Below are 24051 nucleotides of genomic sequence, written 5' to 3'. Positions count from 1 at the left end.
ATTTATGAGAAATATATATTGGGTCATTCAGATGACCAAAATATACTCAAATTTCTCATATATAGTTGGTCTTTGTCCACAATTCCTGGCTCACAGCTCCCAAAACCCTTTGAATTTTCTCAGTGATAGGAGCTTAAAGATGTCTGTTTATAAGAGGACTTTTGGACCACACCTAAGGATGGGGTTGACTGCTGGAACTAACCATGTGATGAGAGGGGTGGAACTATTGTTCCTACCCCCAGAGCTCTTGGGAGGGGAGAGGAGATGAATGTTGAATCAATTGACAATGGCTAATGATTTTATCAATCATACCTACATAAGGTGAACACAAGGACATTTGGGGAGAGTAGTGTGCCTGGACAGGGCATGACAGCTACACACCCTTTCCTCCTGTCTTGCCTTACGCATTTCTTTTGTCTGGCTGTTCTGTGAGCTGCTCTAGCAAATGAATGAGGCCAAAAGAGGGAGTTGTGAGAACCTCTGATTTATATAGCCAGTTGGTGAGAAGTGTAGGTAAGACCTGAACTTTCTACAGAAGTCCAAGGAGGGGGTTGTTAGAACCTCCACTTTATAACCAGTCTGTGGGAGGCACAGGTTATGAGCTTGCTTTGCAAATGGCATCTGAAGTGGGACTGAGCCCTCAACCTCGGAATATGATGCTGTCTCCAGGACGACAGTGTTAGAATGGAGTCGAGTTATAGGAATCTCAGCTGGCGGTGTCAGACTACGGCTTGGATGTGTAAAGAAGCACTCCTACCCTCTCCCCCTGGAAACTGGGCCCAGGAACACAACATACTTGCATATCTGCAGTCAACCTCAAGTTGGCTGTGGTGCATAATGCTTTTCATACGTTGTGTGGCTAATTGGTTGAGGATTTTTTGGGTCTATGTTTGTGAGCAACATTGGTCTGCAGTTTTTTTATGTCTTTGTATGGTTTTGGTATTAGGGTCTTTTTTTTTTACATGATTTGACATTTCTGGAAGTAAATTTTGTCAACATACATGACAGTCTTTGTTATTGAGATTTACTTTGTGGTCTACAATATGTCAGTTTTTGTAAATATTCCATGTGTACTTAATTTTTTTTTTACCTAACCATTGAATGACAGCGTATGTAAGGCTATTAGGTCTAACTTCTAAAATTGCATTCAATTCTTTTATCTATTCATTGCCTATTATCAGTTATCACTGTTACTGTGCACCTTCACTTCTTTGTAAATGTTAATAGCGTTATATAGTCAGAGGCTGTTGTTTCAGTTATCTGCCTTGTGAATTGCTCTATTATCATTATTATAGTTCACTTTTTATCCAATACTCCTTTTGCACTTTAATGTCAATTTTATCTGATTAAGTTTCACAATTCTCTTTCCATTGGCATTTTCTTTGTATAGTTTCCCCATCAATTTTCTTTAAACTATCACATCATTATGTTCAAGAAGTGTCTTTGTAGAAACCACATTGCAGTTTTTAAACTGGCAAGTTTAAGGTACTTAGATTTACTTAAAACTACTGAGTTTTTGAATCTCTTTTGTGTGATTTCTTTATTCTTTGCCTTCAACAGGGTTTTCTTTATACAAAGTTCTTCCTATTTTAATTTAACCCAACCCTTGCTATCTCTAAAACCAATACACCAACTCTTTCAGGTTTATGCCTTACCACCAAAGTGAGGTTAAACAGGAGACCAAATGTAATCACACAAAGAGGCAGGCAGGGTTGCTGGACACAAACAGTTCAACTTGTCTTCTAGCATCTGAGCCACTGGCTATGTGAACCATTTTCTACCTTTAAAAAGGGGAGATTTTTGAGAAAGTACTGGGAGTAACACTGAACAAACATTCCTTCACCTCTGGAATGTTATCTCTTTCCTATTTAATTATTAGGGACTCAGGTTTTAAAAGAAAACATGTAAAATCCTCTCCAATTTTCCAAACACAGGGTAAGATGATTAGAAGTGAACTGCCAAATTAGCCTCCTGGACTCCAGGAATACAGTGATACCTCGGTACTCATTAATTCGTTCTGGAACTCCAGACGAGTGCCAAACCCAACAAGTACTGAGAGATGAAGCATCTTCTCTTGTGGGGCGGTGTCGTGACTCAGAAATTCTAGCAAGTGTGAAGAGTCCCTAGCAAATATCGAGTGCTAAAACATCATTTTCTCGTCAAAATTAGACGAGCACAGGGTTTGATGAGTTAGGAAGTTGAAGAGCACCGAGGTATAACTGTATTTAATTGCACATCATTGGAAAGTGTCAAGTGCATGGGGCATAAACTTATTTCTGGATTGAAGGTCCATTATCTGTCAAGTTCTCATGAATTGCTCCACCCCTAGAAGATTAGGCACCAAATGCTCTAATTTAGACCAGGAGTCCACAATCATTTCCTCATCCCCACATTCTAGGCTGTCTGACGCATTTTTGTCAGGAACAGCAATTCTCAAACAGAGGAGCTGTTATGAGCCACTGGGGGAGGAGCTCCTCTTTGCCTACTAAAACTTCTGGTCTTCAAATTCATTTATTCCTATATCTCTGCCAATGTAAAGCTAAGATATTCTCTGGTAACAGTTCCAAAATTAGCTAACTACTACAGTTGACCCTTGAAAAATACGGATTTTTTTTCTTTCAGTAAATATATAGTGGGCCCTCTGTCCTTGGGTTTTGCACCCTCAGTCAACCACCTGGGGACTAAAACCAGAATTTCCCATTTGTGGTTGGGAATCTTCAGACGCAGAGAGCCGAGTGTGCACGCTGTTCTGTGCCGTCTTATGTGAGGGACCGGAGCATCCATGGATGTGGCGTGCACGGGGTCCTGGAAGCAATCCTCCATGGACACTGAGGGACGACTGTTGTTAGGTTTTGGGGGAGTCAAAAGTCACATGTGGGTTCTCAGATATGTCAGAGGGTTGGTGCCCTTAATTCTTGTGTTGTGTAAGAGTCAACTGTGTTTTAGTTTTAAGAATCAATAACATCTGAGGGTTTGAACAATTTGCCAATTTACTTAAAGAAACCACCATTGCCAATCAAATTTCTGTAAATGACTGGTGACCTGTCCACAGACCACTATCAGGTTAATGAAATTCAGTATGTAAAAATTAAACCTCAGGTGTGCAACTCACAGTTAAAGTAGTAAGTCGATATATATTTATTATCATTACATAGCTTCTTGACAATGCGCACTACCATCCAAAATGAACTGCATTCATTATCAATTGCCATTTGCTTGCTCACTAGTATGAAGATGCCGATTTACATACATAGAAAATGTTTCATATACTTTGATACTGCCATATGAAAGCATTTTTATGGATATGTTTGTGAACCAAAATTGTATGCCAAATATACACTCCTAGGATGTTACCAGTGTAACATCACAAACCATTCTCACGTCCACTCATCAAAGCCAGGGCCTTCTACGCGCAAAACGCAGTCATTGTCATAGGCGCAGCACACTTGGTTCTGGTTTTCCGCACGGCACTGGTCACTCTTCGTGTTGAAAACAGATCAGGACATTGAGAAATCAAACGTAGTTTTCTTAAAAGCTATTATAATCTAGTAACTATTAAACTGCCTGGATTTATTTTACACCAATAACCACAGTCAAAGTCACCATGTACTTAAATTATTTTAATAATGATTGGAGAAAAGAAAAAATGGTATGGATGCCATATTGTTAGTACTAAACAATTTGGCAGCATCATTAAATACTGCTTCTATAAACTGTGGGTGGTATTAGATAACAGCGGCTTCGTCCCACCAGACATAAAAGGTAACTGCTTTTAATGTGAGTCTCCTTCCAAGACACTAAGCTAAAAAAGTTTATTTCAAGGGAAAAAACAAAACACTTTAAAGCTTCCATTACCTAGATTTCCACCTCTAATTACATTTTAAACATTTGAATTCTGGGTGGGTCGATATGATTTCCCTATCATTTTATTTTAACTCAGGTTCTTGGGAGCCAAAAATTTAGGGAATTCTAAAGCAAGGAAGATGCACAACACGTGTGTACTCAGAAAGCAGCAAAGAACTGACTGATCTTTAACAACCATTTTGAATTTCTGACCCTTTTTATTTTGTCACATTGATATTTGGAATAAAAATGAGGGACGTTGGTTGCTTAATACTCACAAAATTGACGTCTTTTGGTCCAGAACTACTTAAAACTATTCTAAGGTCAATGTGAAAAATCTACTTAACCAAGCCACTGTTAAACTTTAAAGATATTATACGTGGAAATTTATAACATGATTTTAAAATAATTTAAGATAAAAATTCTTAATAGTAAGATTTGGTATTACAATAAAAAGGAGACACAGGTCATCAAGTTAGCTATCGAAGTGATATGATAGCAATGAGACTACTTTTAAGATCCAATAGAGACAGTCAAGATGGCAATGCAGGTACATGTGGTACTCGCCTCCTCCCACAACCACAACAAAATTACAGCTACACTACGGAACCACCATCATTCAGAAACTGCCTGAAATCTGGTTGAATAGAGGTCCTACTACTAGAGATTTAAAGAAGCAGCCACATCGAGACTGGCAGGAAGGGTGGAGACACAGAACAGGCTGGCCCCACCCCGTGTGGTAGGTAAAATTCAGGAGCGGTATCTTGGCTGTGGAGATGCTCCCTAAAGAGTGAGGGGTCCCAGCCCCAACCAGGCCCCGCGGCCCAGGGTTCCAGTGCTAGGAAGAGAAGTCCCTGTAACTTCTGGCTGTAAAAATGTGTGGGGGTTAGGGCTGAGGGAGACGGAGCGCTTCTGGAGTCCCAGGCAGGACCTTTGAAAGGGGCCTGCACACAGACTTACTCTAACGCACTTTGTCTGAGCTCCAGCATGTGGATGGCAGCAGGGTCCTCCCGGGGCAAACTGAATTGTCTGGCGCCAGGTAGGGCAGCAGCTTTCTCCCAGACAGAAGTGCTGGCAGAGGCCATTCTTCCTTTGACGAGCGCCCCACCCCCAGGACTGCAGGTGGGGCACCATATCTGAGTGTCCCTCAACCTGGCCCGCACTGTTCACCCCACCCTGGGTATTCCCGATTCCCTGAGACCATGCCCTACCAAACTCGTGGGCCCACCAAAGCTGTTCCACTGGCTTACCCATACAAATGGCCTGTTACGGCTCACACGTCAGACTTGCCTGAAGTCCCTCAAACAAGCAGCATCTTGCCTCAGTGTGCCCCCTACCTCTCACCGAGTGGTCCCAGGCCCAGCACTAGGAGCAGCCAGCCGTGGTTTGCAGCTTGGCCTCCTCCTGGGCACCTCCAGGCCCAGCACAAGCTGCAGCCATCTGCAGACTACTCTGCAGCTCAAGTCGGGAGGGTGGCCCCAGGCAGAACACAGGCAGCAGCAGCTGAGCGTGGCCTGCGGCCCCCAGGAGGCCCAGAGTCAGCACACCCAGTGGGTAATTTCAGACCACAGGAAAGCACCGCCCAGCCACCTCCAGAGGGACACACTCAAGGGGCAGACTCCGAGGGCACCAGAGCCCTGCTGAAGTCAATCCTGCTCTGTGGGGAGGGCCCTGCACAGCTGATCCCCCACAGTGCTTGGTGGTTGCGGCCAGTGCTTGCAGCCGACGGGCCTGAGGGTAAATCCTTCCCACTGAGGTGCCAATAGCAATCAAGCATCAAATACAACAGGAGGGTACATGCAGCCCACACAGGGGTGGGGGAGTGTACCTGGAGTGCCCAAATGGGATGACTGGGGAGGCTGTACCACCACTGTACCCTACAAAATACCTACTATATTAGGTCACTCTACCCAGCCAGGGAGACAGCAGCTCTATGAAATGCATAGCAACAAACACAGGGAGGCTGCCAAAATGAGGAGACAAAGAAACATGTCCCAAATGAAAGGAAAGAATAAAACTCCAGACAAAAGAACTAAACAAAATAGAGACAAGCAATCTCCTAGATGCAAAGTTCAAAACACTGGTTATAAGGATGTTCAATGAACTTAGGGGAAGAGTAGCTGAATCTAGAGAAAGCTTCAACAGCATAAAAAAGGACATGGAAACCATAAAAAAAGAACCAGTCAGAAATGAAGGATACACTAGCTGAAATGGAGAATAATTTACAGGATATCAACAGTAGAGTGGATAAAACTGAAAATCAAATCAGTGATTTGGAATATACAGAAGGAAAAACCCCCAATTAGAACAGCAAAAAGAGAAAAGAATCCAGAAAAAAAGAAGAAGAAGAAGATAGTGTAAGGAGCTCTAGGACAATTTCAAGCAGACAAACACTCACATCATGGGGGCGCCACCACAGGAGCAATAACAGCAAGGCACTGGAAACCTACTTGAAAAAATGACAGAAAACTTCCCTAACTTGGTGAAGGAAGTAGATATATAGACATTCCAGTCCAGGAAGCGCAGAACCCCCACAAGATGAACCCAAAGAGGCCCCCACCAAGATACATCTTAATTAAAATGCAAATGGTTAAAGACAAAGAAAATCTTAAAAGCAGCAAAAGAAAAGCAGTTAGTTACCTACAAGAAAGCTCCCATAAGATTTTCAGTTGCTTTCTCAATGGAAACTTTGCAGGCCAGAAGGGTCTGGCCAGAAATATTCCAAGTGATGAAAAGCAAGACCACGACCAAGATTATCCAGCAAAGCTATGATTTAGAATCGACGGACATGTAAAGAACTTCCCAGACGAGGAACAGCTAAAGGAGTCCATCACCACCAAACCAGTATTACGTGAAATGTTAAAGGGTCTCCTTCAAGTAGAAGAAAAAAATATAAAAAATGTGAACAACAAAATGGCAATAAATAGTATCTATCAACAAATGAATCTAACAAAAAATAAACAAACAAGGAAAACGGAAACAGAGTCATACATACAGAGGACATTTCAATGGTTGCCAGATGGGAGGGGAGCTGGGGGTGGTGAAAAAGGCGAAGAGACTGAGAAGTGCCAACTGGTTGTGGGACCGTCGTGGGGATGTGAAGTGCAGCACTGGGGGGGAGCCCAATCGATAACGTTCTAATACTTACGCCTGGTGTCAGATGGGCACGAGATTTATCAGGATGATCACTTAGTAAGTTACACAATACCTAATTGCTGGGGGATATACCAGAAACTGATACAACATTGTATGTTCACTACGACTGAAAAATAAAAAAACGATTTAAATTTTTTAAATCCATGAAATAAAAGATCTAAAGAATAATCAAAAATAAAAAAGCAAGTAGACTTGAGAAAATATCATGATCACTTAAGACTCTAGAAATGATGCGAGGATAAATAAAACAAGACAGAAAAGACTGAAGACCATTTTCATTTATAGTTTACACACTATAATATAATTAAACTGTCTAAAACATGTTGAATTTCGCTCATCTCTTTATAGGATGGGTCATTTTCAGGTATCAGTACATTTCCCCGATTATCCTGTGACTTAGAACATGACAGTAAATTAGAATTTCCAAAGCAAAAACCATACTATTAATTTCTGTTGTTGTTATGGATGTTGACCTATCTGACAGACTGAATAAAATGTTCATGATTCAATTTTTATTTTTTTGACTTGAAAGCTCCAGGTCATTTAATAATGTATTTTAACTCACATGCTTTTTCTCTCAATCCTTACTCTAACAATATTGCTAGAGGTATTCTTTGGGATCTGAAAGATGAAAGAGCCTATAGTACTCCACCTATAGGTACTGACCACTGCTGTAGATTCAGGTTTTCTTCTTTTCTTCTAAACAGTTTCAGTTTGTTTTTCTAAAGATTCCAGGCACCCATTAATTGCATAAAACAATTACCCTTGAATTTAGTAAGAAAACAAACAAACAAACTTAGAGCTCTGGTCTTGTTGTAAACCTAAAGTTGTTTTTTTGGGCAACATATGAGTACATGGAAGAATATTAATTCTGATGTACTTTAAAGTATAAATGTGAAAGTAAAATAGCTCAAGTTTCTTTTTTGGTCATTTTGATTAAAAGTCTTAGTCTCTGCTCTACATTAAATTTGTTACCTTTATCAAAAGAAAAGATTATGTGCTTCCTGGGAATTATTTTAAAATGATACTTTAGACCTTCCTTGACAAAAAAACAAAAAGTAATTTTAAACCTGTTTTTCTTTTTTTCATAAAAAGTCTGTATCTTCTGAAATTGAATGACTGTTTTAAGAATCACTGATGGTTAGAAAACATGTTAAGAGGAAAATAAAATATTAGAATCCAACTTTTATAAGTATCCCTACCTGTGTCATTTAAAAAGTCATCAGTGGCTACTTAATCAATGCTACCAGATTTTAAAAGTTGATAGAGCAATACAATTAGATATGCCTCTGACCAAATATCACAAAACCAAAATCCACTTACAACTCAAAACTTCCATAGTTTAACTACAAAATCACATTTACTTTAGAACTGAAGTTTCTCTTGTTACGAAATTCTAAAAGGCGAGAAAGATGAAGCTCTATTTTCCTGTTCAGAGAAGAATCACTTATAAATCTGGTATGTAAAATTCATGCTAAGGCTTTGGCTGTTGTGGACCACCAAATACCAACTATTAAAAAAGAAAGTCATTTCAGGTTCTCTCTCAACGAATCTCAGGCTGTTTGTTTGCTTATTACTTAAAATTAATCTTGCCCTGGCTGGGTAGCTCTGTTGGTTAGAGCATCATCCCGATATGCCAGGGTTGTGGGTTCAATCCTCAGTCAGGGCACACATAAAAAGCAAATTTTAGAAAATTAATGTGGAAAACTAAATCTTAATGGGAATCTTTACAAACATTATTAGAACTCAAATTTATGAGAATGGATGGGTTAGATCTGATCTACAGATCTATTTTGGGTCAAACTGAAGTCAGCTAATTTGATTACTATATTCAAACGTCTACTGCCTTTAAATATGAATATTTTTTAAACAGTTAAAAATTTACTAATTTGGATAAAATGCTTTAACACTAGCATTTTATTACATTTGGGGATCACTGAGTCCCCAAATTCACTTTAAATTAAGAATTGCATCAAGGAAATAATCACAAACATACTAAAAACTGACCCCCCCACAAAAGACTAAGACATTTTTATTTCTTCTTTATAAAAGTCTGTTACCCTTTTAAAACTGAGATTATCTATTATTCCAATGGACTCATTCTTTGGTGTGCTGTTTCTAGTTGTTTTAAAACTGAACAATTCTGTATACTGCTAAGGAATTAAAATCTGTTATATATTTTTAGCAGTTTTTGTTTTTATAGTTACAGTACAATGAACTGTTAGGAGTTGGCTTTTCAAACCAAACAATTTATACTTTTCTGTAGAGCTGAAGTGTACTGATATTTATTAATCATCCCAGATATCTGTACATACTTAGTTTTCATTTGCTATAGGAAAAGTCTATTTTGCTATGTATCTTTTAAAATAACTCCTAAAATAGTGGCTTTATCTTTTTTAATCCTCACCTGAGGATATGGTTGATCAACTTTAGAGAGAGAGAAAGGGGTGGGGGAGCGTGAGACTGAGAGGGAAACATCAACGTGAAAACACTGACTGACTGCCTCTCCCACACGCACTGACCAGGGACTGAAGCCGCAACTGAGGTGGGTGCCCTGACTGGGGATTAAACTCAGAACCTTCTGGTGTACAGGACCAAGCTCCAACCAGATAAGCCAGCCAGCCAGTCAGGGCAATAGTGGTTTTTGATTTTGAAAAAAAATCTTTAATTTGTTCAGTCATTTAGTTAAACTAAACTATACCACCTAACCAAAACTGTATTAAGGAGAACATTTGCTTTTATTATGTAGTCAATAATTACATTACAAGGTTAAAGAGCTTTTGAAAATATCATGTATGTTGAATAAATAGGTAAAAAGTATACATATTACCTTTGGATGTATTTAACTTATTAAGTGTTACGTAACAGCAAACAAATGGAATGTTATATGTTTACCCAAAATACAGAACTACATAAACTGATTTAAGAGAAGAAATGGAAAATGTCAGGATATGCTAGACAATTCAGACGAAGAAAGGGTTGTTCCCACATTTATTCCCAAGAAGTTTTTGAGGTATATAGCTCCTAACAAAAGTGGAGAGGTCCTCTTGTCAACTCAAAAAAAATCTGTAAACCCTTTACTTGTACTGTTACGAATTCCCTTTAATACCTCTGTCCTCCCTGAAATGAACCTATATATTCAACATACAAGTCAAAAATAACTGATACATGCTTTTTAACATAATATACTTCATCGCTTATTACTAACAGATATAATTACAAGTATTTCATCTTAAGAGTATTACAAGGACCATTTAAAGGCTATTAGACATTAAAATGTATTGGAGATATATGATTTTTTTAATGCAAAAAAGGGACATCTCCCTGAAAAAGGATGAATAGAAACCCTGGAAAACACACTCCTCCCCCGTACTCCCCTTTCAGTGCAAACTACATTGTAGGAACGAAACCTCTCGTAGAGAACTAGTTGTGAGAAATAATGACTATCCCTAAAGATATTAAACTCTCAATGTTTACTACTTAAGAAAAGTCAGCATTAATTCTTCTCAATATAAAGATTTAGCTTTGGGAGAAGGTGAGCCTTTCACAATTTCAAAACTAGGTCAGTCTAGCTGATTGGCATTTACCACAAGCGCCCACGCACTGTCTGTGCTCCTTTTGCTTATGCGTCCAACAACCGTTTCCGTCTGCTCCCGGTTAGTTTCCAGCCTGTGGGCAGAACTGAACGATGTGAACCAGTCTGGTGACGAAACACAGATTAAGTCCTTAAAATACCTTAATTTCACAGTCCCTTGTCCCGTATCATTTATATAAGAAGCACCAAAACTGGAGCCAAGGTCTGAACAGGTAATGTAACAGCAGGAACTGTAATTTAATCACACCATATGATATTACACTAGGTAACATTCTATATTTTGCCTGTTGATATGTAACACAGTTAAGTTTATTACAAGCATTATTTCCTAAGACTTAGGGTGTAAGTGCTTCTTTTCAAGTATTACTGCTTATTTAATAGTGTTTATCTGTATCTTAACATTAAGTAATTCAGTGATAAATGCACATTTATACAATACGCTGTGCCATCTTCCCCTGCCCTATGTTAAGATATGAACAAAATCAATTAATAAAACTAAAAGAACTATTAAAACTGTTACAAGTCCTATCAATGTCACAGATACATGTCTGAGTAGGTCAACAGTGTTTCCTACTTAAGATTTTTCACCAAAAATGCTTTCTTTTCTTTAGGCTACTATTACATAGCAGGTCTTCTGGGAAACTGGATCAGAAGTTTCAAGTAGAAATGACACTGAACCACTCTAAGGAAACAACAATCCACATTATAAAAGAGGAAAACTGCTGGCATCACCTGAGCATAACATTGTGCATTCTGCCTTTCAACATGTGATTTGTTGTTCATTTCTGTGGTTAACAGCAATGTTTTGGAGTTCTCATGGCACACCAATGAGATGGACTAAGTTGTTGAGGAACCTCGGATTTGTTTTAATATTTAAGTTAGAACAATACAATCACTAGAAAAAGGTCAGTGCCTCAGTGACTTTATACCACACCAATTTCAGTTTTTGTTTCTCAAAATAATGATCTGTTAGTTATATCTATACTTCTGCAACAATAGTGCAATACAGTATCCTTTCCTGAATAAGGAGCTGAAGTTTATCCAAGCAGAAGCTTTAAATAAGGTAGATTGTTGCCAACTACGTACGTATCAATCTTGCATGTGATATAAAATATATTAGGAAAGCTTAAACTGACTTGTAAATCTATATTCAGCTAAAGCTCCGCATAAGCAGCAACAGAAATGAACAGATGTGTACTCAATATAAAACACTTTTCAAAACTACTCCAAACAACAAATGACAAAAGTGGTTAGGAACAGCTGAACATCTGTTGTGTGTGCCAGATGTAAAGGAAGAGTGGACCCCGTGGTTACTTGCACTGTTTACACTGCACGAAGGTAACGTTCAGACTTAGTCCACTTCCATCTGCCCAGAAGATTTCGTGTGCTGTGAGCTGTCTCTCGTCGGGTCTGGTTTCGCTTCAGCTCCACTCTGTCCATCCGTTTGTCCGTCGTGTTCACTGTTAGCTTTGGCGTTGTCTTCTGCAACCTCTACTTTTGGTTTGGGTTTGTAAATGATGGGGTTACAGAAATTATCCAGTTCCTAAAGACATGAAGAATTGTGATTACATTAAAAATATTACTGTTGAATTCCATGTTGACTTTCTAAATTTTCATGTAATTCAATATTCACATTCCTGAATTTATGTTAGCTCAATCAGATAACTGACGGTTTCTTTACCTTCCAGGCTAGTGCATGTCAGTGGTGACAAGAAATCATTCAATGCTTTTTGTATCCAATTTTCCTAAAAATTATTCCAATTTACTTCATCAGTAGTTATTTGTATGTACTTTTAAACATTTTTTTAAAATTTATTTTTATTATAGCTGATATATAATATTGTGTTAATTTCAGTTATACAACACTGATTCAACAGTTACACACCTTAAGATGTGACCATCACGATAAACCTGTTAGCCATCTGTCATCACACATTGTGGAATCACGGATTACATTCTCTGTGCTGTCTGTACAGCACACCTCTGTGACTTCTTTATTTTGTAACTGAAGTCTGCACCTCTCACTCCCCTTCTTCACTTTCTACTCCTACCCCCTTCCCCCAGCAACCATCGGTTTTGTTCTCTGTATTTATGAGTCTGTTTCTATTTTGTCGTTTGTTTTTTTAGATTCTACACATAAGTGAAATCATATGGTATTTGTCTTTTTCTGACTTACTTCACTTAGCATAAAACCCTCAAGTCTGTCCATGTTGTTGTAAATGGCAATTTTTCAATCTTTTTTATGGCTAATATTCCACTGTATATATACACCACACATCTTCACTATCCATTCATCTATCAGTAGACACCTATGTTGCTTCCCTAGCTTAGCTATTGTAAAAATGCTGCTATGAACATAGGGATGCATTTATCTTTTCAAATTACTGTTGGAAATAATTTTTAATTCCTTTAAATTTGCCTAATGCTCTGTTAGGAGAATTATGTCAAATAACATCTATTTCATAAATTAATATTTCTCAACATTTACATGAAAACATACTAACTTGACTTTTTGAAAATAGGTGACTGGGCTTTTCTGTTGAAGGAAGAATAAAGCCATAAAAGTAAATGCAACTCAGTAATTTAGAAGAGATACAATGTATTCCTATATCATCCATAGGAAAACAAAGAGGCCATTCAAGTCTTCTCAAGACCTGTGTCACAGAGACTGGAACAGGGACGGGAAGACAGGGAGCAACATCCTGAAGGAATGTTTTAGTGGCCAATGGCTCTCATCACATTTTGCACTTCATTTGACTAGGAGTACATTATTACAGCTTCTTTGCAAAACTTTCTCAATAGGAAATTATTTTTTAGTGCTCTATTTGAATTTTAAAAAATACCTGCTTCTGTTTTTTAAAAAATCAGACACCTAAAAACATATTGAACTAGATTTAAAAATCACTTGAAATTCCATTTCCTACAGATATTAACACTTTGGTAAAAATCTCTCTAGATGTATGTCTACGCATACAGATATGTACAAATATATAAATCTATGAACACACTAATTTATGTAGTGAGATAACTTTAGATTCTGTAATCTTTTGTTTTTCACTCAATATGCTGTACACCTGTTTATGTCTAAATACATATACCTCTATATTTAACTATTTAATGACTATAATGTGTTATATGGATGTATCAATTTATTCAAGGTGCCTTTTGATAGGTATTTTACATGTTTTCCAATTTTTTCTATCATAAACAAAGGTATTCAATCTGCATATACTGTGTAGTGATCAATTTAGGATGAATTCCTAGAAATGTGGCTTCTGAGTTACGGACCTACTCATTTACAGTTTCTATACATATTCTGAAACAATATCCCAGAAAAGTTGTAGCAAATTTAACCAAGTTGCTCAGGAAGAGCACCTACTTCTTCACACCCTTGACAACTACAGCCAAGATGATAAACGTAAACACATTAGATGGCTGAAAAGAGAATTGCATTTTGTAGATTTAGTGATGAGGATAAATACTTTCGTATTTTCTCTGTTTATCAAACATGTATTTCTTTTCTGTCAGCTGCTTATCTAATGTCTTTATTCATACTCCTGCTTTGATGTTGATCTTTACTAAAAAGTTTGTTCCCATATTTTTCATGTTTTCTATGACAAACTTTGACATTTTCATTGCCATATTTTTAGACTGGAAACTATTAGAAATAAGATTTTACCGTAGAATTAAACACATTTTGAATTGTGTCAAAGACAGACCTAGACCTGTACTGCCAAGTTTTACAATGGAGACTTAGAAGTCTTGCCCAATATGGAAAAGTCTGACATATTTGACAGTCAAAAGTTGTCAAGCTATTTCATTTCATTCCGTATTACACTTACAATTTAAAAACCAGCGGTGCATATGTGACGAATGAGACCAAGGAACACAGATGTCCCACCTAGTATCTTCTCTTTTCCAAAATAAAAAATTATGTCTCCAATTAAAAAAATGTTCATGCTTGAACCCCTTAAAAGGAGAATTGTATGGTTTCTTACCTTTGACTTTGCAACTATTTCTGAAACTTTCACCACTGGATCTTGAGTAAGACTTAGTTTATTCTGTGCATTCATCTTACTGTTCAGCCAAATCATTGCTTCACTGATATACTTTTCAACTTTTTCCATTTCAGCAGGATCTAAATGATCGTATCTTTCATCCTATTAAAAAAAAACTTTACTTAATGGAAAATATTTTTTAGTAAGTAAATTATATTAGTAATTTTTACTTAAAAGATTCAGACTCTTACTAAATGTATACCTTGCATGTACCCATGTGAAGAAGCCACATACAGATTACATAAAACTGAAGAGACTGGGAGAAAGAAAAAAATCAGTGTGTGTTCTTAAAAGAAAAGGCTTTCTAAAGGATTCAGATTTAGAAAAGAATGGCTAGTGGTGAATATTCAAGAAAAGGTAATTAGCCAAGAAAGAAGCTTATGGAATTGAATTTGATAGAGATTAAAGAGAAATAAGGGAAGCAGGCATATAGAACTAAACAGAAAATTGTGAATATAAAACAAAATACTATAGTAAATTGTGGGTATAAAACAAAATAATATAGTAAATCATTTTATATTCATTATTGTGAATATAAAACAAAATAATATAGTAAACTTACTTTACTATATAGTAAAAATAATAAATTGTGAATATAAAACAAAATAATATAGTAAAACAAAGTAAATATAGTAAAAAGGGATTATATAATAAAATTCTGAGTGAAAAAGAGAAATGCAGCTGCCACACACAGAAGACAATTTAAGAAGTCATAGTTTAGATTGTTAGCCACAGATTCAGGAAAAAAAAAGCAACACATGAAGGAGATTATTGACTGGATGTGAAGAATAAAGGGAAAAAGAATGAAAGAACACTCCACAGCCAAAGCAGTGAGAGGGCGGTGGTGCTGATGTTTAAAAACGTAAAGCTTCATCAGATACTTGAGACTCATCTCTCCACCTGGATGACCGCAAATCATGCATCCATTATCTTTGAGTTAGTTTCTGAGTGCCCCATTTTCCTGAATTCCTTCTAATTTCATGGATCATTTCTTAAGTTGCTCTCCATCCATGCTCCAGCATACTTTAAAAAAAATCCTTAGCCTTGAACCTCTGCCCTGAAATCTCAACTGTACATCCAATTTCCAACTTGAATTTCTATTTGCAAAGTTTGAAATGACGACCTACGTTTCAAACACCTGATTACCTCCCTGCCTACTCTTTCTAGTTTTCACCATCTCAGGAAATGGTAACTTTATCCTTCCAGACGAAAATCCTTTGAGTCATTTTGGACTCCTTTCTGTTATATTTATATAAAGTCTATTAGATCTTATTAGCCCTGCCTTCAAAATACAGGCAGCAAAAATACAACTTCCTCCCCTTCACTATCTGGGTTCAAGCCTCCCATCATTTCTGGCCTGTATGATTCTAACAATGCCTTCACTGGTCTCTGTTTCCAGATCCTTCAAAGACTAAGTTAAATCACATTACTTTTATGCTCCAAACCTGCAACGGTTTCTATTCTCAGAGGAAAAGCCCAACTTTTCTCACGGCCTACCCTAGTGGGCCCTCCATGATCTGGCAACTGCTAACCCTGCTCCACACTGTTCTCGGCTGCACTGGCTTCCATGCTGTTCCTTCAACACGTTCTCCCCTTGAGGTTTTGCAACCACTACTCCCTTTTTTCTAGAACTTCCTTTTTACAGTTATCATGTATGTTGAGCCCTCGCCTCCGTCAGTTCTCCCCTCACATGTATGTCCTCTTATTAGCAGTCTGCCCTCTGACAAGTCTCCGCTCTGGCAGCCCCTTACTTTTCCCACAGCCCTTCACCACCACCTGACTGCTCTCCAGCAACTTCCATCTGCCTTTCCCCACCCAAGTATCAGGGTCAACGTTTTCTCTGATGCTGTAGTTCCAGCACCTTGACGGGAGGCTGGGAATAATAAAACCTCGAAATCCTCCAACATAAGTGGAGTCTCCTTTGCTTTGGATGATACCTTAAATCTGCACATCCAAGAAGACTGGGAACACCGGGCTGTAGTACTTGAATGGGACTCTCCAATGCCACATTTGAAATAGTCTTGGTGTTTTCTTTTGTCCGCTTATTCCTCCTTACCTTTCTGTCATCTTTCTATTCTATTTGTACTTGCAAGGACAATTCGGGTGCAACACTGGCAGGCATGTTCACATCAGTACCTGGAGTCTTCTTCAGCAATCTTATTTTATGGGTTTTACAAATCTTCTTTTTGTATCATTAGTAACCTCTTTCCACATTGTGTAGTGAAAAGTGCTATAGTTAAGAGTTTGTATGTTATCTTCAGACCATTTAGGTTTTAATCCTGACCCCACCATTCACAACCTGTGTAATCCTTCACAAACTGTGTAAGCAATGCAGTTTTCTTATATATTTTTGTGAGAATGAAGTGGGATAATCCATATGAAAATGCTTCAAATTCACCAAGTGCTTGATCAGTGTAACCTATTATTATGATACTCTGCCTGATTCTTTCTGGTGCTAGCCTCTCCTGCCCAATGATGTGGATTTAACTGCAATTTAAATTCAATGTAATGGCAATGACATTGAGAATTACAACTAGTATTTACAGTAGGAGTCAGCAAACTTGTACTGCAGGCCAAACTCAACCTGCCACCTCTGTGTTTTAATAAAGTTACTGTGGAACGCTGCCGTCACCATTCACTTGCATAGCATACATGGTTTCTTTCGCACTACAATACTGAGTTGAATAGCTGTATAGAGATGAGGCCTGCCAAGCCTAAAATATTTGTTCATTTAAAGAAAAAGTTGGCTAACCTCTGGCTTAGAGGAATAAAATATAAGCTTAATTTTGCTAAATCTTACTGTTACTTACATCCAAATGGAGATATCATTTATACAACTAAATTTTCAAAGCTTAAAATCAGTGAAAAGTTTGCCCTGGGCTGGTTAGAGCATTGTGCTGATTCACCAAAACTGCAGGTTCAATCCCCATCAGGGCACATACAAGAGTCAACCAGTGAATGCATACATAAGTGTAATAACAAATCAGTGTTTCTTTCTCTCCTTTCTTTCCCTAAAATCAATAAATAAAAATTTTTAAAAATCAGTGGGAAGGTCCAGGGTAGTGGTATAGATTTGGGTATGAATATGAAAGAGCAATGGGTACAGGGAATTACAAGTAACTAATGGACTGGAAGACGAGATGAACCAAAAGAAAACGAGGCCACAGGACAAAACGAAAGCTAGCAGAGACCAGTCTCAAAGAGACCTGTAATACAAAAGGTCCGAGAAAACCTCTCTCATTGTATCAATAGTGGACTTGGTCACTGGATGAATTTACAATGTGGTTTTAGGGAATTAAAAAAATTAGAGCCACATACCTGCACTGTATGTTAAATGTCTTGGTATCGTAACTGATAATTATCCAACAGAAAAACAAGTTTCAAGTTTGACGCACAGTGTCCCTGAAACTGGGTGACAACTGCTGCCCCAGCTCTGTGGCTGAGCGCCTCTGGGGCGCCTCACAATCACCACACCCCACACGTGCCGTCACCATCAGGTGGTGTACGAGTCCAGTACCTTGTTTCTGTACGCTTCTATCACTTTCATGATCAGCTGGATCTTCTTCCCCAAGTCGTTTAAAGCTTTTGGTCTCTCTTCATGTTCCATGTATCTCATCTGAATGGGCTGGCCATATTTCTGTTAATATAAGGATTGTTTTTTAAGAAAAGGTTACTAACATATAAAAACTTTTTAACAGAAGACACTGAATATTATGTATATTATATTTACTCATTACATTAAAATGTGTACTGTATTATAAATGCAGAGCTTTAAAAAATAAACCTTTGGGCCCTGGAATGGGGAGTTTTCCTGAATGTTAAAACAACCTCTATAACTTTGAGGAGGGGGATGCATTAGAAAAATGAATAATTATTTTCTCTTGAATTCTTTACACAGTTAAATCAAAATCAGCTTATTTTAGATTTTCAGAAAGTTACGAAGGAAATAATATGAGAGGCCAAGCACCTCTCGTTGCTTTTCTCTGACGTTACCATGTTATACCAGCATGGCATGTTGGTCAAAACTGAGAAACCAGCCCTGGTGCCTTACTATTAACTGAACTCCAGACTTTATTCCGACTTCATCTTTTCCATTCCAAGACACCCTACTGCATTTAGTCTGTTTACATCACACTTTCATTATAAATGTTTTTGAATGTAAGGCAAGTACTGCATTTTTAATTTCTAAAAGCCATCTCAAAACAATAGTAGAGCCTATAAAAATTCTGTACATTCATTTTTTAATGGTTACTTATACATTTGAGACAAAATACCCATCTGGGTGCTTCTAGGCTTTTCCAGTATTTCTATTGGCTTTAGTTGACTGGCTGTTCCTATGGCCCATAATACATACACTCTCTTAGGGAGATGGGGAGTAAAACCACCAAGAAGATAAAATATGATAGAGCCTAGTGTTGCTATCATAAGCTTAGTTTTTCTAGTTACTTTCTAATTTGGAAGTAATTTATTAGCATGAAAGTAATTGTTATAAGATATTAATTCTTTTGCTTTTAATAAACTTCTTTGCAGCCCTTCTCTTTCCCAGCTAGAGGGTTGCTTTTTCCCATACTCTAGACATCCTTATTGATGTCATTACTTAGTATGTATGTATTCCCTTGCTACTCAAGGAATGGTTCAGGGACCAACAGCATCAGAATTTTTTAGAAGCTTGTTAGAATGGTAGAATCATAGACCCACCTCCGTATACTGAATCACAATCTGCATTTCAGTAAGAGCCCCAGGTAATTCATGTGCACTTTAAAGCACTGCTATGATCCACACTATGAAGGAAAAACTGAAATTCCCTGTCATCCTGCCTGTGTAAACTTCTAATCAAACTGTTTTGTTTTTTTTTTCAGGGTAGTGGGAGGGTTGGGTAGTAAGTGGGAAGAAAGGATTAATAAGTGGTTTTTTCTAAACATTATACCACTGATCTAGAAAAAGGGAACCTAGTGACCACTTCTCCTATTTCTTTGTAGTACATTAAAGAGCAGGAGTCCTGCTTTTGTACTTATTTTGCTGGCCAGGTGTCCCCATCAGTTACAATGTGAAAATACAAAGGGGTAGGCACTGCATTACTCTTCAAAATCAGAGCAGTGGGGGAAGAAAGGGGCTGAGGAAGCATTACTCTGATAAGAAGGGGTCAGGCTGACAAGTCACTTCTTAATGACATCTCAGAAATATATGGCTTGTGCCCTGGCTGTTGTGGCTCAGTGGATTGAGTGCTGGCCTGCAAACCAAAGGGTTCCTGGTTCAATTCCCAGTCAGGGCACATGCCTGGGTTGTGGGCCAGGTCCCCATCTGGGGGTGCATGAGAGGCAACCACACACTGATGTTTCTCTCCCTTCCTCCCATTTCTTCCCCTCAAAATAAATAAATAAAATCTTAAAAAAAGAAATATATAGCTCGTTAAAAGTAATACTAACACTCTGGCCATCTTATAAATATGTATATCTAAATATCATGATAGACAAGTATGATTATACATTATATGATTTCAATTACATGTAGCACTACTCACCTCTCAAAATGCTTTTAAAATGAGAAAGAACATTTCCTTTTAACACACATCTACCTTAGAAGTTTCTTACATATTTATGAAAAAAACAGTGTGCTCTTAAACCAATTTTTAGGAAAACTTAATGTTCTATTTGACATTAACATAGACTTTAAAAAATTTACCTTTAGTTCTTGAAGCTTATCTACATAAATTTGTTTAGGTTGGTCCTCTCCTTCTTCATAAAGCCAATTTTCTGTGTCTTCCAACATTGCAGACAGTTTTTTCAAGTCCTAGATATACATTTAAGAAACACTGATGAAAAATCCTCTCCTTAGAAATAAAAGACATCAGTGAAGGAGACAATGTTTTCAAGTATAAAAAATTAAATTTCATATTTTTCTGACTTTTTAATTCATAAACATGTTCATCATACTTCTGCAAATTGGAAAAATAACTAAGAAGCATTCCTAAATGTGTTCAACAAGATTGCCAATAATGCATTTAATACATTTACATAATTTGTATTAGAATTGTAAAATTTAAACTTACCTCTTGAGTGATAAACTTCTCATAGACAGTGCCCAACTTGTCTCTAAAATCATATACATATTCTTCAACAGCATTCTTAGCATCATTTCTTTCTTTCTCCAACTTATCTTGCATTATCATTTTCCCCTATTCAAAAAGTTTCAGATTGGTTGCCATTAAGAATGTTAGGGAGTTAGGGAAATGCAAGCCAAAACCACAATGAACTATCACTACATATCTACTAGGATTGACTAAATCAAAAAATAAAATCTAAGTGTTGATGAGAAGGTGGAGAATTTGAAATGTTTGTACATTGCCGTGGAGAAAGTAAAATGCTGCTGCTGTGACAGAAAGTCTTGAGGTTCCTCAAAAAGCTAAACAAAGAATTACGATATGACCCAGCGATTTCACTACTGCTATATATCCAAAGGGACTGAAAACAGGAATTCGAGCAGGTGTTTGCATGCCAGTGTTCACTGCAGCATTATGCTTAATAGCCAAGAGGTGGAAACAACTGAATTGCATGTAACAGAATGAATGGATAAATAAAATGTATATATGCACATGGAATATTATTCTAAAAATTCTGATAGATGTTACAACATGGATAAACCTTGAAAACATTTTGCTAAATGCATTCAAGTCAGACACAAAAGGACAAATATTGCATGATTATATTTATACAATAAATATTGTATGATTACATTCATCTACAATAGGCCAATTCACAGAAACAGAAAATGGATTAGAGTTTATTAAAAACCCCCGCACAGACTATGTTATGTCATTGCACTGAGGTTCAAACCCTCAGCTCCCCATTTATTAGATATGAAATCTCAGCAAAGTCACCTAGCCTCTCAGCCTCAGTTTTCTTATACAAAAATAGAGAGCATGACTGTAACTAGCTCATGGGGATGTCAGTAAAACTGACATGGCACAGGGAAAATATGTAGTCCAGCACCTGACACACCTGGTGCTGAAAAAGACGCTAGCCCTGGGAGGGACTGCAGTCTAGCGGTGATTCTGAGCGTTGGAGAGAGACGACCTGGATTCAAATGAAAGGTTCCTCTCTGACTTTGGGTGATTCCGTCTACCTATTCCTGTTTCCTCATCTGTAAAATGTAGGTCTCTAGCAGTACATACACATCATAGGGTTGTTTTGAGGATTAAATAAGCCATCAAAGTGTTTAAGATGTCAGCAAAAATTACTGGTTATAATTAAAAGCAAAAAAATAATCAGGGGATTGTAATAAAGAACAAAATTTTCATTTTAACAAAAGCAGCATTTTAAACACAAAACTTCAGTGAACTGACATCTGTGAATTTAAAATAGTGAGATACTTAACAACTTTAGAAATAATCTTATACTCAAAATTTGCCGTAATTATGCTTTCCCATAATCATTTCTTTGGGAAAATTAATCTCAAAACATACAAATTCTGAATTTATCAGGGTCTGCAGGAATGCTTTATTCACATAAAATGCAGCTTTCAATACTTAATGAATTGCTGTGATATGGGCTGGTACTAAAAAGAGCAAGCACTAATGTCACTTCCTAGAATAATGTGCAGCAGAGAGCAAAATGGTAGGGCACTTCAAAGACAACTGACCTCTTTAATGCCAGCTATGCCTGTAGAAATTAGGAACCACTACTTAAATGTAAATTTTAAAAATAAGAATAAATTACCTCTTAACTACTGGTAAAGAAACAAAACTCTTTCCTTCAAGAGACTAAAATTAAACATTTAGAGATGTAAAGAAAATTTCAAGAATGTCAACAGATGTTAAAAAGTACTAAATGAAAGTCAGAAAGCGTTGGGATGGGTCCTTCACCTTTTAGGGCAACACATTAGCGGAGGGGAGCTGCTAATGCTTCCCTGTGTGAGCCGCCTGGGTGTTACTGCTAAAGAGAACAGACAAGGGTGAGAATCATTACTGTTGGAAGGGTCTTCCTCTGTAGCGGAGATAATTGTGATTTTCATATAAGTAAGATAAAATGAAATTGTACATGACATTATAATACAGCTCGATATTATGCTCAACATAAAGCGGTTCAATGATCTATTTAGTTCCTTGGGCACACAGGCTAGTTCCCCCATATGGGGGATAATCACTGACTTCTACAAAAATCTCAGAACATACTACCACCTATTTTAACATCAACTCAGATTTATATACCTCATTTTCAATGTAGCTATTCAGAAGATCTTGGCCCAATTGTCTACACAGGCTACTCTGGATAGGTAGATCAATACTCTTGATTCTCCCTTTTTTAATGGTCTGGTTTAATCGGTCTTGTTTGTCGGAGGGTGCTGACTGCAAAAGAAATGCAAGAGAATAATAATGTATATTTCTAAAATGAATAAGAATTTACATTTCTAGTTTTACAAAGAGAATAACAATGTAAATTTCTAAAACTAATAATAATGTAAAGTCTCTAAAACAACTACAAAGGAAACGTGGAGAAAACCAAGGGGGAGGGTTTAGGGGAGGGAGGTGGGGATGGCTGAGGTTAGAGGGAATGCTGAGGGGAAAATGCAGACAACCGTACTTGAACAACAATAAAAAAAGTAAAAAAAAAGATTCAAAACTATTTTCAGATAAAACAAAAAAGAAAAACGAACAAAACTTTTCATCTACTCCACTTTACTTGAAAATACTGTTCCAGCTCCGACTGATGGGGCTCAGCTGGTTGGGGCACCAGCCTGCACTGCGGTTCAGCCCCTGGTGGGGATGCGCATGAGAAGCAACCGATCCATGTTCCTTTCCCTCTCTTTCTCCCTCCCTTCCCCCCTCTCTAAAAACAAATAAATAAAATCTTTAAAAATACTACTTAAATGCTGATAGTAGTTTATACTCTGTGTCTACACTAAGTCTTTCTACATAAAAAGTATTGAGCTGGAAATACATATAAACCCATAATTAGATGCTACTTCACACCCACTAAGATGGCTATAATACAAAAAGTGAAAAATGACAAGAGTTGGTGAGGATGTAGAGAAACTGGAACCCTCATTCATTGCTGGCAAGATTGTAAAATACTGAACCATTTTGGGAAAGAAGTTTCTCAAAATATTAAACACAGACACACCATATAACCCAGCAATTCCAGTCCTAGGTACATGCCTAAGAAAAATGAAAGTATACATCCACACCAAAACTTATATGTGATTGTTCATAATAGAATTATCCATAATAGTCAAAAAGTGGTAACAACACAAATGTCCATTAGCTCATAAACGGATAGATAAAATACGGTATGCATCCATCCATACAATGCAAAATTATTCAGCTACAAATGGGAATGAAGTACTGATACATCCTACAAGCTGGATGAACCTTGAAAACATTAGTGAAAGAAGCCATTCACA

General features: G+C 37.4%; 1 protein-coding gene across 1 annotated transcript in view; it reads right to left on the bottom strand.

Moving 5' to 3' along the window:
• Positions 1 to 3123: 3123 nt before the first annotated feature.
• HSPA4L (heat shock protein family A (Hsp70) member 4 like) overlaps positions 3124 to 24051 on the bottom strand; it is a 57151-nt gene continuing 36223 nt past the window's right edge. The window contains exons 14-19 of the mRNA XM_028519355.2: positions 22859 to 22996; positions 20702 to 20827; positions 20335 to 20442; positions 18170 to 18289; positions 14593 to 14754; positions 3124 to 12137 (exon numbers count right to left, since the gene is read on the bottom strand). Coding sequence (XP_028375156.1) covers positions 11946 to 12137; positions 14593 to 14754; positions 18170 to 18289; positions 20335 to 20442; positions 20702 to 20827; positions 22859 to 22996 — 846 coding nt within the window. The 3' untranslated portion in view covers positions 3124 to 11945. The remainder of the gene's footprint in view (positions 12138 to 14592; positions 14755 to 18169; positions 18290 to 20334; positions 20443 to 20701; positions 20828 to 22858; positions 22997 to 24051) is intronic.

The sequence above is a fragment of the Phyllostomus discolor genome, chromosome 8, assembly GCF_004126475.2.
Source record: "Phyllostomus discolor isolate MPI-MPIP mPhyDis1 chromosome 8, mPhyDis1.pri.v3, whole genome shotgun sequence".
Lineage (NCBI taxonomy): Eukaryota > Metazoa > Chordata > Mammalia > Chiroptera > Phyllostomidae > Phyllostomus > Phyllostomus discolor.
This window is presented reverse-complemented; position numbering and strand designations above follow the sequence as displayed.